Below are 12,107 nucleotides of genomic sequence, written 5' to 3'. Positions count from 1 at the left end.
AGAGAAGGGGTTAAGTCAGACCCTGTCTTTGGCGGCGTAACATGCCCAGTTTTGTCTGTTAAAGTCAACGTTGCCCAACTGGAGCCAGCCAATGGACGGTCTGGAACGTCCAGGACAGCCCAGTGAAGGGGCGTGGCCTGAGACTGTCACTCAGCAGTGAGGAATGACACCCAGGCGGGAGGGGGGTACGGTGGAACGCAGGGGAAGGAAAGAGAAAAGAAACAGATAAAACCAGAGCAGGGGGTAAAAAGGTGCCCCGAGCCTCTCAGAATCCAGCGGCCGCAGCCGCGTCCGGGCCTGGGCTCCGGAAGAGGCTGCCCAGCAGGAAAGGGAGAGGACTAGTCGGGAACGAAATCCTGAAGGCGGGGAAGAGACAGAAGCGCAAAGAAAAAGTGACTCGGGCCGTGAGCCCCGGCGGCGCACTGTAGCAGCGGAGGGGGCCCGCCAATCCTCCTTCGCGTCCCCCGAGGGGGCAGACCCCGGCCCGCCCCTCAGGGCTACAGGCGATGAGATAATCCAGCTGAGCTGCGAAAGGAGAGCGTCTGGCGCTGGATTGGGGGGGAGAGGGTCTCCGGGCGGGGTGGGCCTCTGAGGTGGGGGCGAGGGTCGGCGCAGATCCTGGGACGGAGGGGGGCGGGGGCTGCTGGGCCGCGCAGGAGTGGGCTGCTGGGGCCTCGCGCACCCGGCGCACTCGCGCTGCGGCCGCCCGCGCTCTCAGTCCCGCTCGGAGCTGCTCGGCGCCCCAGCTGCCCGCCCGGCCCGCCGCTCCGGCCCGCGGCGCAAATGGCTGTGCGCGGCGCCAACACCTTGACGCCCTTCTCCATCCAGGCGATCCTCAACAAGAAAGAGGAGCGCGGAGGGCTGACCGCGCCGGAGGGGCGCCCGCCGCCCGGGGGCACAGCGGTGGCGGTGGCTGCGGCGCCCGCTGTCTGCTGTTGGCGGCTCTTTGGGGAGACGGACGCGGGCGCACTGGGGGGCGCCGAGGACTCTCTGCTCGCGTCTCCTGCCGGTACCAGAACAACTGCGGGGCGGACTGCGGAGAGCCCGGGAGGCTGGGACTCGGACTCGGCTCTCAGCGAGGAGAACGAGGGCAGGCGGCGCTGCTCGGATGCTCCGGGGGCCAGCGGGGCCGGCCGCACGGGAGGAACCGTGAGCCTCGGCCAGCCGATCTGCGAGCTGCCCGCCTCCAAGGACCTGGAGGAGGAAGCCGCGGGCCGGAGCGACAGCGAGATGTCGGCCAGCGTCTCAGGTCTGCTGCGGCTTCGCGGGGAAGGGAGCCGGGCTGAGGGGATGGACGAGCAGGGCAACGCCGCCCAGTGGGGTGGGCTGACTGTGAGGACCCTGCACCCTGGGGCTCGGAGGTTGGCCAAATCCCGAAGTTCCGCGCGCTGGCGCGAGCTGCTCTACCCCTCTGAGAAATGAGCCGGCGGCGAGAGGACGGAGGAACTTCTCAGAGCCCAGCGTCCTGGGCCGAGGCCCGAGACGGCCTGGGTCAATATCCATTAGACAGGGTTGGGAGGGAACCTCTGCACTCTGCGCTGGGGTGGCGGGAGGGGGTGAGTACACCGCCAGTGCCTTCCGCCGTGTCTGTCCCCAAAGCCCAAAAATCAGTGAAGAGAAAGAATGAGTGGTCCGGAGACCTCAGGTAGCTAGTGCTCTAGCCCTGGCCCAGCGATCCCACCAGCCTGAGGTCCCAGGACCCGGCCTCGCAGTGCAGGGGTAGGTAGCGAAGGACACTTCCAAATGAGTCAGAGGTGAGATCTACAGAGCCGGGGCTTTGGGGAAAGAGCGGGTTTAGCTTTCTCAGACCCAGAGCTGTGAAAGCAGCCCTGGGCCCAAGACCCAGGAACTGGAGGCAAACCCTGCGCCAGCTGAAGGCAGGAGGGCTAGATTTAGTTTATTATGGACACAGGAGAGGGGCTTCCTCAGCTGCAGGCTGACATGTCATGCAGCCTGAAAGACCCAGGTGCCAGCCCCAGTTGGGTGCAAACTGCCTTAGGCCTCACGCTGGCCCCAAGCAGGCCAGAGCGCTGGACCTCTTGCTGGGGTGCTTCAGGGAGCAGGAAGAGGCTGAGGAGCTGATGTTGCATAAGGGTTCAGGGACCTGAGGCAGGGACACCCCCCTCTCATCACTCTCCAGCCCATCCTCCTCTCATTTCCTTGCAAAAGAGGGAGAGAAGCCACCCCAGGCTTTGGCACAACCTGTTGCCATACCCCTCACAGCAATCCCAGGTGGTTGAGGGTGAAAGACTCCAAATACCTCTGGCCCCAGGAGCCATCCCCCTACCTTTCCTTTACCTGCACTGGCGCGTGCATGTGAGCTGTGTGGGGAAGCGGGTGGACCCGAGCAGGGAGGCCGAAACGCAACCAAGAACCCCAGCGCTGAGCGCTGAGAGCTCAGAGGGCTTGCGGAGATGCTCAGGCCCAGCTCTCCACATTACCGATTGGAGCCTGGGGCCCAGAGAGGGTGTGGAGCTGGTCCTCGGCCTCATGGCGTGGACACAGCGGCCGAGTAGGTTGCAGGCATCAGAAGAGGCCTAGATGCGGGAAACCAGTGGAACAGGCTTCTGAGACTGGTCTCCGGGGTCCGTGGCCTCTGCGACCTCACCGCCCCTTGGGGGCGGGGAGGATCAAAGTGTATTTCCGCCCTGCCCCAGCGACCCCTACACATGAGGCTGGGCCTCACCTCCTCTTCGGCGCTGACAGTCTCTTGTTTCTGTTCCCACCGGGGTCCGCAGGTGACCACAGCCCAAGGGCCGAGGATGACGGTGTTGGCGCCAGAGGTGCACACGTGCCCGCGCTGTGTAGTGGACCCAGTGGCAGGGGCAGCAGCGCGCCGGCGGGCGGCGTGGAGGAGGAGGAGGAGCCGGCGGCGCCAAAGCCGCGTAAGAAGCGCTCTCGAGCCGCCTTCTCCCATGCACAGGTCTTCGAGCTGGAGCGTCGTTTTAACCACCAGCGCTACTTGTCCGGGCCGGAGCGTGCAGACCTGGCCGCGTCTCTGAAGCTCACCGAGACGCAGGTGAAGATCTGGTTCCAGAACCGTCGCTATAAGACCAAGCGCCGGCAGATGGCCGCCGACCTGCTGGCCTCAGCGCCCGCCGCCAAAAAGGTGGCGGTAAAGGTGCTGGTGCGCGACGACCAGAGACAGTACCTGCCCGGCGAGGTGCTGAGGCCACCGTCGCTTCTGCCACTGCAGCCCTCCTACTATTACCCTTACTACTGCCTCCCGGGCTGGGCGCTCTCCACGTGTGCGGCCGCTGCGGGCACCCAGTGAACCCGCCTGGGCTGGGGCAACGAATGATTCCCACACTCCGGCTCCGACGGCCGTGAAGGCTGTAGTCTATACAGGGGCGCTCCGCCAAGGGGGCAAGTGGAGGATGAAATCCAGCTCTGGCTCCGCTAGCCAGGACTTGAGCCCTGGCAGCTGGACTGAGTATGCCCAGAGGGGGCGCTTTTTTCTAATTTGAACAGAGGCACGCTATGGCCTTGGGCCGCTACTCGCCCTTCACCTGCCTGGAAGCCCTTGGACACTATTTATTACCACGACAATGTTGGATTTGGATTTGGATTATGTCTGCCTGCTGGGGATGGCGTTTCCCCAGAGCGTTGAACTCCTGGAGACCACGTAGCCTGAATCCCCAGAATTTCAGGCCTGCTGGGAGCTTTCTGCGCTAGGCCACACTACTTCATGGTATCCATGCTACCAATCTATGTGTATCTACATATCTTTGATTTTTGGAAATTGCATTTATAACAAAGGGGTGCGGAACCCTGGCAGCCCCAGCCCAGGGGTTGATTTGAAACGTGAAGGGTTTGGTTTTCAGGCCCTCGCTTCACCCCTCCCCAGTGTCAGAGCTCTGGTGGGGGCGCCCTAATGGGTGCTGAATGTAAGGAAGGGAGCCTCTGAGTGTTGGGCAGGCTAGGGGTCTGCACACCTTTCCTCTCCAAAGTCCAGGGCCCCGTCCAAGTGGGAAGCGCCTGGGAACCCCCGAACAAGGAGAGCTCACACCCTGGCAGCCCTTTGCAGAAACTTTCCTTCATTTAAAGGAGATTAAGACTCGTAGCACTTTTCAGTTGTTTGTATTCAAATGACGGTTATTTTTTGTACTTAATGTGAATATCCCGGCCAACCTTTCCAAGGTGTCCTCTCTGGTGCCGCCGCCTGGTCCTCGGTCTCTCACATGCACCCTCTGCGAATCCTGCGCCCTGGCCCGGGACTCCCCTATCTGCCCTTCACCTACCCTTGGACAGGTGATCCTACCTGTTGTGTCAACCTCGCCGCTTTTCGCCTCCTTAAGGGCACTGTGCACTCAACTAGAGTATTAACTGTAAAAAGATTTGTGAAGTTTGAAAGCTCTATTCGCTGTATTTTTTCTTTAATTTATAAACTTTTATTTTAACATGCCCTCCTGGACGCCGTGTTTTCTCTGAGATGCTCTCCGACTTTGGGGGTGGAGGGTAGACCAGTAACACGGGCTGGAAATGGCTGGGGCTCATTTTCCCAGCCTCTTTTCAGTTTTGGACCGAGGACGTCCAGCCTCTCCTGGGAGAAGCTCTGCTGCCCACTCCGCAGGAAGGGTGTAAACCTCCGCAGCTCAGGGAATCGAAATTTCGGGAACTTCGCAGGAGTCACGGATGAATCCCGCTGAATTCGGGGGCAAATTCCTAGGATTCCTTTTTTCTTGAGGGCATACTCTGAAGTGTAGAAAGCGCCCATGGTTGGACCCCTGGCCAGTTTCCATCCCCCACTTCAATCGGCTGACCCTTTCTGTCTCACACACATACACCCTCACGCGTGTTCCTCTCTCTCTCTCTCTCTCTCTCTCTCTCTCTCTCCTTTCCATTTTCGGAGCGTTTCTCTAAGTGATTTGGTCTTTATTTCGTTCCCAGAATAGGCCAGTAAAAACTCCCACTGAAATTCCGAAGCGATTCGGGGCAAATCATGCGCGAGTAACGTTCGCTCTGGGAGAAGGTCACCTGTGCTTTTGCCTCGGATGGGTGCAAATGGCGCTCTACAGTGTTTCAAACGTGGCGTCATTTGATCCGCATCGAGGCCCACCGGGGGAGCAGAACCTTGGCAGGACAAAGGTAATCGACCACCCCGTTTACAGATGAACATACTCAGCTGCGTTCCTTGACTCCCCCGGAATACCACAGATTCACCGGAAAGAAATGCTCACCTTTACACGCCCCTCGCGCCAGGTCCCTGGCGAGCAAGGAAGAGTTAACGCCACATCGCAGGCACCGAGGCCTCCAGTCCGCGGGCCGGAGTTGGCAAACACCGAAATCCAGGCCCAGGCTTTCAATTGCACCTGGAGCAGAAAGGCCGACTTGCCCTCCTGCCCTGCAGCGACCTTTCCCGGGCCCCCGGCCTCCAAGCCTTAGTACCCCAAAGGCCTTGGCCCGGAGTTCCGGAGCCCTCGGACGCGGCCGGCCGCACTGCGGCGACAAGCGCTTTACAAAATGATTCCCACTTCCGGGAACAGCTAACTGTGAAGGGAAATCCAAAGACCCTCGGGATGCACACCCCTCCCCACGCTGTCCCCAGACCGTCCCGCGCTACCGTCCACATGGCTCTTACGATCATGTTTCTTTTTGAAATGTTTTAAGATTCCATCTTAATTTTAGAATTAATCTCGGATGCATTTTGCTTGTTGAAAGTTGGGACACTTCCAATAATGCTAGAATCTCCTCCCCTTCTCTCACCAGAGATCGCCACTTACTGAGGGTTGTTTTGTTTTCTTTTTTCAGGAGAGGGGAATTTTTTCCCCTTTTCGGATAAAGACAATTTGTTGCTGTGTCCCAACAGGGTAGTTTGTGTTTCATCTTTGCGGATCCGGAAGCGAGAAAACCAGGGAGTTGCTTTCGAGTAGGAAAAGGCGCGGAGTCCAGGGTCGCACCCTGCGCAACTCCGTCTTCCGTCGCAGACTCCACTGTCTCTACCGACCCAGGTCGGCGGAGCGCGGTCCCCTCCTATCCCACTCTCCGGCTCCGCGGCTCCTGGTCTGGGCCGGCTCTGCGGGGGCTGGCTCGTGCTGCCCGGGGAAAATGACTCAAATGAATTCAGTTCGATCCGGATTGTGGCAGTTTCCTTCCGAGCTGCCCCGCCGTTTGCTTTGGCGCGAATGTCCTGAGGTCTGATTCCGGGAGCCGGAGGCGGCCTCCGTGTCCAGCCGGGTCCTCCGGGGATTTCCTACCGCATTTCGCGACCCCAAAGGGGTGTCTTTACCTGGGTCTCTGGTCGCAGACGCGGTTCCTGTTGGAAATTTGCAGTATTACTTTCTTCGTTTTCTTTTCTTTTCTTTCTCCACTACTCTTCCCCCAACACGACTTTTTATTTATTTATTTATTTTTTGAACGATAAGAAAAAGTATGCCCTCCGCTCCCGGTTCAAGGGGCTCTTCGTTCGTCCACTTCCTTGGCCCCTGTGCTGCGCGAAGCCTTCTCAGCCTCGCTGGGGCCTGGTCCCCTAGAGCAGTGGCAGTGCCGCCTGAGCCCAGTGGACCTTCGACCTCATCTTTCTCAGCCCTTTTGTCCCTCAGAGAATATTAGAGCTGGCCATGGGGATCTTTGGGTCAGATTCACTCATTTTACAGATGGGTAAACCAAGGCAAGAGGAATGACTGGGAAAGGTGGAAGAACAAGCTATGACCCACACTGAAGTTGGTCCCAAGGATTCAAGCCCAGCCCACAAATCCTGCTCTAGGCAGCTGGCAAATGTCGCTGGTGTGGGGTGTGTGTGTTTGTGTGTGTGTGTGTGTGTGTGAGAGAGAGAGAGAGAGAGAGAGAGAGAGAGAGAGAGAGAGAAAGAGAAAGAGAAAGAGAGAGAGAGAGTCCCAGCTTCCTGGCCTTGCTTATCCTAAACTATGTCTCCTTTCAAGATAACAGTGAATCCCAGCACCCTTGCAGTTCCCCCATGATGGGAAAGGGTACAGGGTGGCAGCGAATCTGTCCATTCCAGAAGGGCCAAATTGGGTTCAAACCCTACCTCCTGTGCATCTGAGGGGTGGCTTATTGTTGTCAGTGTCCGAAACTCTGATTCGGTTTGTGGAGAGGTGGTGTGTGGGGGCTTCTGAGTAGTGGGGAGTGGGGTCCAGGGATCCTGGTCCTCTCCTCTTAGAAAGAGGGGAGTTCTTGAGCGGAGCATCCCATGGAGGCAGAACCTCAGGCCTGAAGAGGTCCGACCAAGCAGGGGTCCTGTGACTCTAACTTGCTAGCCAGCTACGGGAGCTCAGTACCAGCAGGGCTAATAAATCCCTCTCCTCTACCCATGTTTCTGTTGGTGTTTGGGATGAAAATGTGGAACCCAGCCTTCTGCATGCAAAGTCCACGAAGTTTAACTCACTTCACCAAAAGTCTTCTCCTGCCTTGTGGGAAGGTCACTGCCTATTCACCATGGGAAACGGGGAGAATCAGGCATTTCTCCGAAACCCAGTAACGGGCGGAGGAGCTCCTGGTCCCCAAAGGATGAATAGGAGACAGAGCCACGCTAGGGCCCAGGCTGCTGCTGGGGCACTACAAGGCTTCAACTTTGCAGGCCAGCAACTTCATCCTGACAACCATTTCACTGGGAACCACACAGAGCTGCCTGGGAACTGCAAAGAGACAGCAAATGCTTGAAAGTGCTTTGTAAGTCAGAAAGTGCCCAGGGTGGGTAGCTGAGGGGGTTATCACATCCGCTGTGGGCCAGTGCAGCTCTTGCAGAAGCCACAGTGGTTGTCCTCACCCAGAGCTGCAAAGGAAGCAGTAGGAGAGGCTCCTAATCTGAAGGAGGCCCAGAGGAGCAAACAAACAATATTGAATAATAATAAGGACAAAAACAACTCCATTCGTTTGTCAGGAGTGTTACATGTGAAGTACTTCCGAATCCTGTCCCAATCCAATTTGCTGAGTCTCCCTGTAGCCTGGCAGCCATGATCTCCATTATACAGATGGAGAAACTGAGGCTTAAAGAGGCAAAGTGATTTATCCATTGTCACAGGCCATTGAGAGGCCAAGTCAGGGTTGTTCAAAACCCATAGGCATATTTTAGGACTTGAAGAGGCTAGACAGATTGTCCCTTAGCACTGGCATCTGCTAGGATTGGCTCTGGAATGGTTGGATCTCAAAAGTGCAGATGTACTTTGAAAACCAGCAAACACTGTACAACAGGTATGAGCTTATTATTATTGTTGCCATTATTATGATGATGATGATGAACTTTTGGGCAAGCTGAATTGGCTAACCTGAAACTATATGCCTACATCCTTCAGAGGGTTCCATGTGTCTTGTAGTTTGCTAAGCTTAGAGTGTCTTAGAAGTCTAAGCCCCTAGTTTTGCGTCTCCTGATATAAGTGTTTTAAAAATGAAGAAAAGCCAAAGTAGGGCTGCAAAAGAATTGCGTTATGTTGTAAATGGTTACATCATCTAATAAATTGGGGTTTTTTTTTGTAATCACACATAGGAGTTATTCATCATAAATTGGGTTGTTCAGATTATTAAAACATTTATAAAAGATTGATACCCAGGGCCCTGCAGGCAGGCAGGGGTGGTCCGGTGTAGGATATAGGTTTAAGTTGAACCATGAACGTCTTTTAAACCTGTAGGGTGTATATCTGAGACTGTGCCTCCTATGAAGCAAACGTCAAAAGTCTAAATTGTGGGCAATTGGAAAATGTGAGAACTGGGCAAACGGCCCTGAAGCCCCGCACCCTGCCCGGAGGTTGCCGTTGCTACTTTTTGCTTGGGGGGCGGGGAGGGGGAAAGGCTGGAGAGTGGCTTTTGGCTGACCCGGGCCGGCCCGAATCTGCAGCCACTGGGACTAGCACCTCTCAGTTCCTTTTGGAAAGTCCTGTTCAAAGGGAACACACGGTAGCTGCGGGGGGCGGGGGTTTGGGCGTCATCTTTGCTGGATCCTCTGGAGAGCTAAGCTGGCTCCTGGGCTCAAACTTTTCCTCCAAGCTTGCGTGAACGTGCGTGACCAGCTCTCCCGGCTCAAGGCCCACTCTCATCCGCTATCCCTCCCAAGCCACGCTACCGCTCGCAATCCCTGGGGTGGCCCGCAGTTCTGCGGTCTGTGCGCCGGCAGAGCGAAGAGCACCTAATCCCTGCACAGACCGCACGGTCCCCCTTCGAGCGTCTGCATCGTTTCGGACTGTTTCTGCAATTGCAGCTGGAAGCTCCCGGCGTGAGGATGCAGCGCTGGGTTCTGCGCGGGCCTGGGGCCTTCTTGGTGAGTTGTTCCCGTCTCTCTCCCAGCCCCCTCCCGTCGCTATACTCAGGCCTCGGCGCTGAGCAGCTCTCCCTAGGACACTGGCGTGGGCCCTGGTGCCTGTAGGAGGGTGCGCCAGATAGGAGCTTCTCCGCGGCCTGCAAACCCGAGGGTGGGAGATGGGCGAATGGGCTTAATGGCCCCTCAGGTCCGTAGATTAAGGCTGCTTGAAGACCTGGACTCCACAGTCCCAAGGCTGCTCTGCCATTGTCTTTGTGAGTCTCAGGCAATTAACTTCTCTTCTCTGGGCCTCTATTAATAATAATAGTAATAATAATAATAATAATAATAATAATAATAATAATAATGTTGTAATGCTCCTGGGTAAAGTTTGGAGTCCACACTTGCCTCTGACTTGGAGTGGAGGTAAAAGACAAAGCCTTCCTGCTTTAAATAATGAGTCAGGCCCTTCCTGAATAGTTTTAGGTATTTTTTTGAGGGGGTGGGAGGAAGTGGTGTTTTGTTTTGTTTTTAAAGGTTTGGGTCGCCTGAAGTTGCTGCCCTGCAGGCCTCCACTGGGACGTCGTTATCTCTGGGCCTCCTTTCTCTGCCTTTCTGGGTCTGGGTGGTCGGTCAGCCGTTTGGTTAAGTCCAGCTTTTCCTCTCTGAGGACTTCTTCCCATCCACCACACTCCACTGGGAGGGAGGAGACCTGGGGCTATTCCTCCTGAGGCAGCGCTGGGCTCAAGAGAGTCCCCTGTCTTTGGATGGAAAACATGATAAGAAAAAAAAATTAATGCCACAAGCTCTTTTTCCCCCCATGGTCCACCAGAAAGTGAGGGTGGGCAGCTCATTGTAAAACGAGAGCCAGTAAAGCCACTCATTTTAATAAGCTTATTAACATTTTTGAATGGCTTTCTTTGTGAGCGCCAAGGCCTCCCTGGGAGGCACAGCAGAGCCAGGTTTTTGTGCACCAACACCCGCAAGCACATGCGTGGGTGTCACTGCTCTTAGCACAAGACAGAGTGAGAGTGGCTGGGCAGTGCCCCCAGTGTCAGCTCGGGACCTTGGAGTCTCCCACCAGGGGCTGTGGGACTGCCGCCATTGGAGGCTACAGGGCTATGTGGGTTTAGAGGTCTCCCGACAGTGACCGTAAAAGTGGCCCTGAATTGTCCTGCAGCTTCCAGGGATCTGCAGGCCTGGGGCTTTTCCCACTCTACCTCCCTTTTGCTTGTGTTTTTGGAAAGGATATCAACAGATTTGACCATCCTAGGATTCAAAAACCAAGTAGTAAACTCTTTGCTCCTGTGCATGTGTTCTGAGTATTCCTCCTAAAGTCAGGCAGCAGCCAGCTGGCTTCATCCATGTACCTCAGGTACAGGGTGTAGAGCTGTCACCCGGGTGACTGACCTCCAGGAATCTCTCTTCCCGCAGGAGGACTGGGACACTGTGCCTTCTCCCCAGGAAGTCAGCAACCCATCCCTGGCCCCTGGACTGTTGGAAGGAAGCTAGAGACAGACCCATACAAAGGTGTTGAGAAAGAGTAGACAAGAAATCTGTGAGGGACATAGGGCAAATGAGAGAGAACACAGGCAGAAGGGGAAGCCTCATGTGGCCAAGTTCTCTTGGTCCTTTAGGTCTGGACTTTATAGGTCTTAGGCCTTCCCTGGGTCACACACTTCCCAAGGTTGAATTAAAAGTCTCTCCTGAGTAGGTCCCATGGTCCTGACCCTTACTGCTAGGGCTCAGTGTCATGCTCTGGTGGTGTCTGGCCTGGCAACCTCTGAAAAAACAGGAATGGCAACACCTGCACTTATGAGGGCCCCAGTGCCTAGCACCGGGACTGTCTCTCTTTAGTGTTCAATATGTACTGAAGGACTCATGAATAAGGGGCAGGATGCTTCAACTTTGTCCATATCTGTCCCACCACACCTTCCCCACCTAGGGCTCTAAGGGTGTGGAGACCCTCTGGAAGCTGGCTCACGGGTGGCAGGGCCAGCAGGTGGCTCTCTGCAGCCTGGCCAACCTCTAGTTCTTATTCTCCTGCCCTGCTGGGTGCAGGTGCTGGGGCAAAGGCAGAGCACAAGAGCCAGGCTTGTCTTGGAGTAAAGTTCTCGGGGTCAAGTTCTCCGGCTCGGCACTCAGGATTTTTCCTGGGCCGCCGCCCAGGCCTGACCACCAGCATACCCCACAATACTCCCATCATCTCATATTTGCCTTTATTAAAGTGCATATTAACTTCCCCAGCTAAGGGCTGAAAAATTAGGGCTCTGAAAAAACACTCTCCATTTCAGGTTCATATAGAAAATTGGTCCAATTTTGAAATTGGACAGACGCTATGGTGTGGAAAGAGCCAGCTGGCGGTCAGAGCACAGAGTCACTGGCCAGGGTGGGTGGAGACACGCTTGGAGAGGTTGCAGCTGTCTGTCGGGTGTCGGGTGGGGGGTGGTGACACTCCACTTGAGTGGTGAGGATTGGCCTCTCTGGGTCCCAGTAGAGCAGCTTCACCCAGATACCTTATTGAGGTGAGTGAAACTCATGCTCCAACGCCACGTTAGGATCGCCACCTTAAGGCAGTGCTGCTTGTTGGGATAGCTGCTTTCCAGCAACCACCCTTGCTCTCTGGATTCCCAGTGCAAGGCTTGGCACGTAATAAGGACTGAAATGTTTTCAGATGAAAGATATCTACTGTAGAGTGTTTTATATTTCAGGAACGAATTCTCCCTGCCAATTCCTTTGATTCTCACTGCAGAGAGTACTGAGTCAATGACAGTCACAAGAGCAGAAGAAGCTGGTGACTTGTCCAGGAGCGATCAACTGGAAAAGCTGAACCCAATGACTTAGACCCAACATCTTTTTGATGCTCTAAGAGGGAAAGTAGAGAGAGATTTTTCCTGAAAAATCCCTTTTGGAACAG

General features: G+C 55.7%; 1 protein-coding gene across 1 annotated transcript; it reads left to right on the top strand.

The window, feature by feature from the left end:
• Positions 1–568: 568 nt before the first annotated feature.
• On the top strand, positions 569–4,405 carry NKX3-2 (NK3 homeobox 2). The gene is made up of 2 exons (XM_012638440.1): positions 569–1,249; positions 2,739–4,405. Exons 1-2 carry the CDS (start codon positions 784–786, stop codon positions 3,272–3,274), a joined length of 1,002 nt encoding a protein of 333 aa, XP_012493894.1. The 5' UTR covers positions 569–783; the 3' UTR covers positions 3,275–4,405.
• Positions 4,406–12,107: the final 7,702 nt, after the last annotated feature.

This window comes from Propithecus coquereli, unplaced genomic scaffold, assembly GCF_000956105.1.
Source record: "Propithecus coquereli isolate 6110/MARCELLA unplaced genomic scaffold, Pcoq_1.0 Scaffold13, whole genome shotgun sequence".
In the NCBI taxonomy this organism is placed as follows: Eukaryota; Metazoa; Chordata; class Mammalia; order Primates; family Indriidae; genus Propithecus; species Propithecus coquereli.
This window is presented reverse-complemented; position numbering and strand designations above follow the sequence as displayed.

Excerpts from the sequence above, each read along its gene's own strand:
- NKX3-2 (XM_012638440.1), top strand. The coding sequence starts at position 784 with ATGGCTGTGCGCGGCGCCAACACCTTGACGCCCTTCTCCATCCAGGCG. Across the intron at positions 1,250-2,738 it reads GATGTCGGCCAGCGTCTCAG|GTGACCACAGCCCAAGGGCC; the intron begins GTCTGCTGCGGC and ends CGGGGTCCGCAG.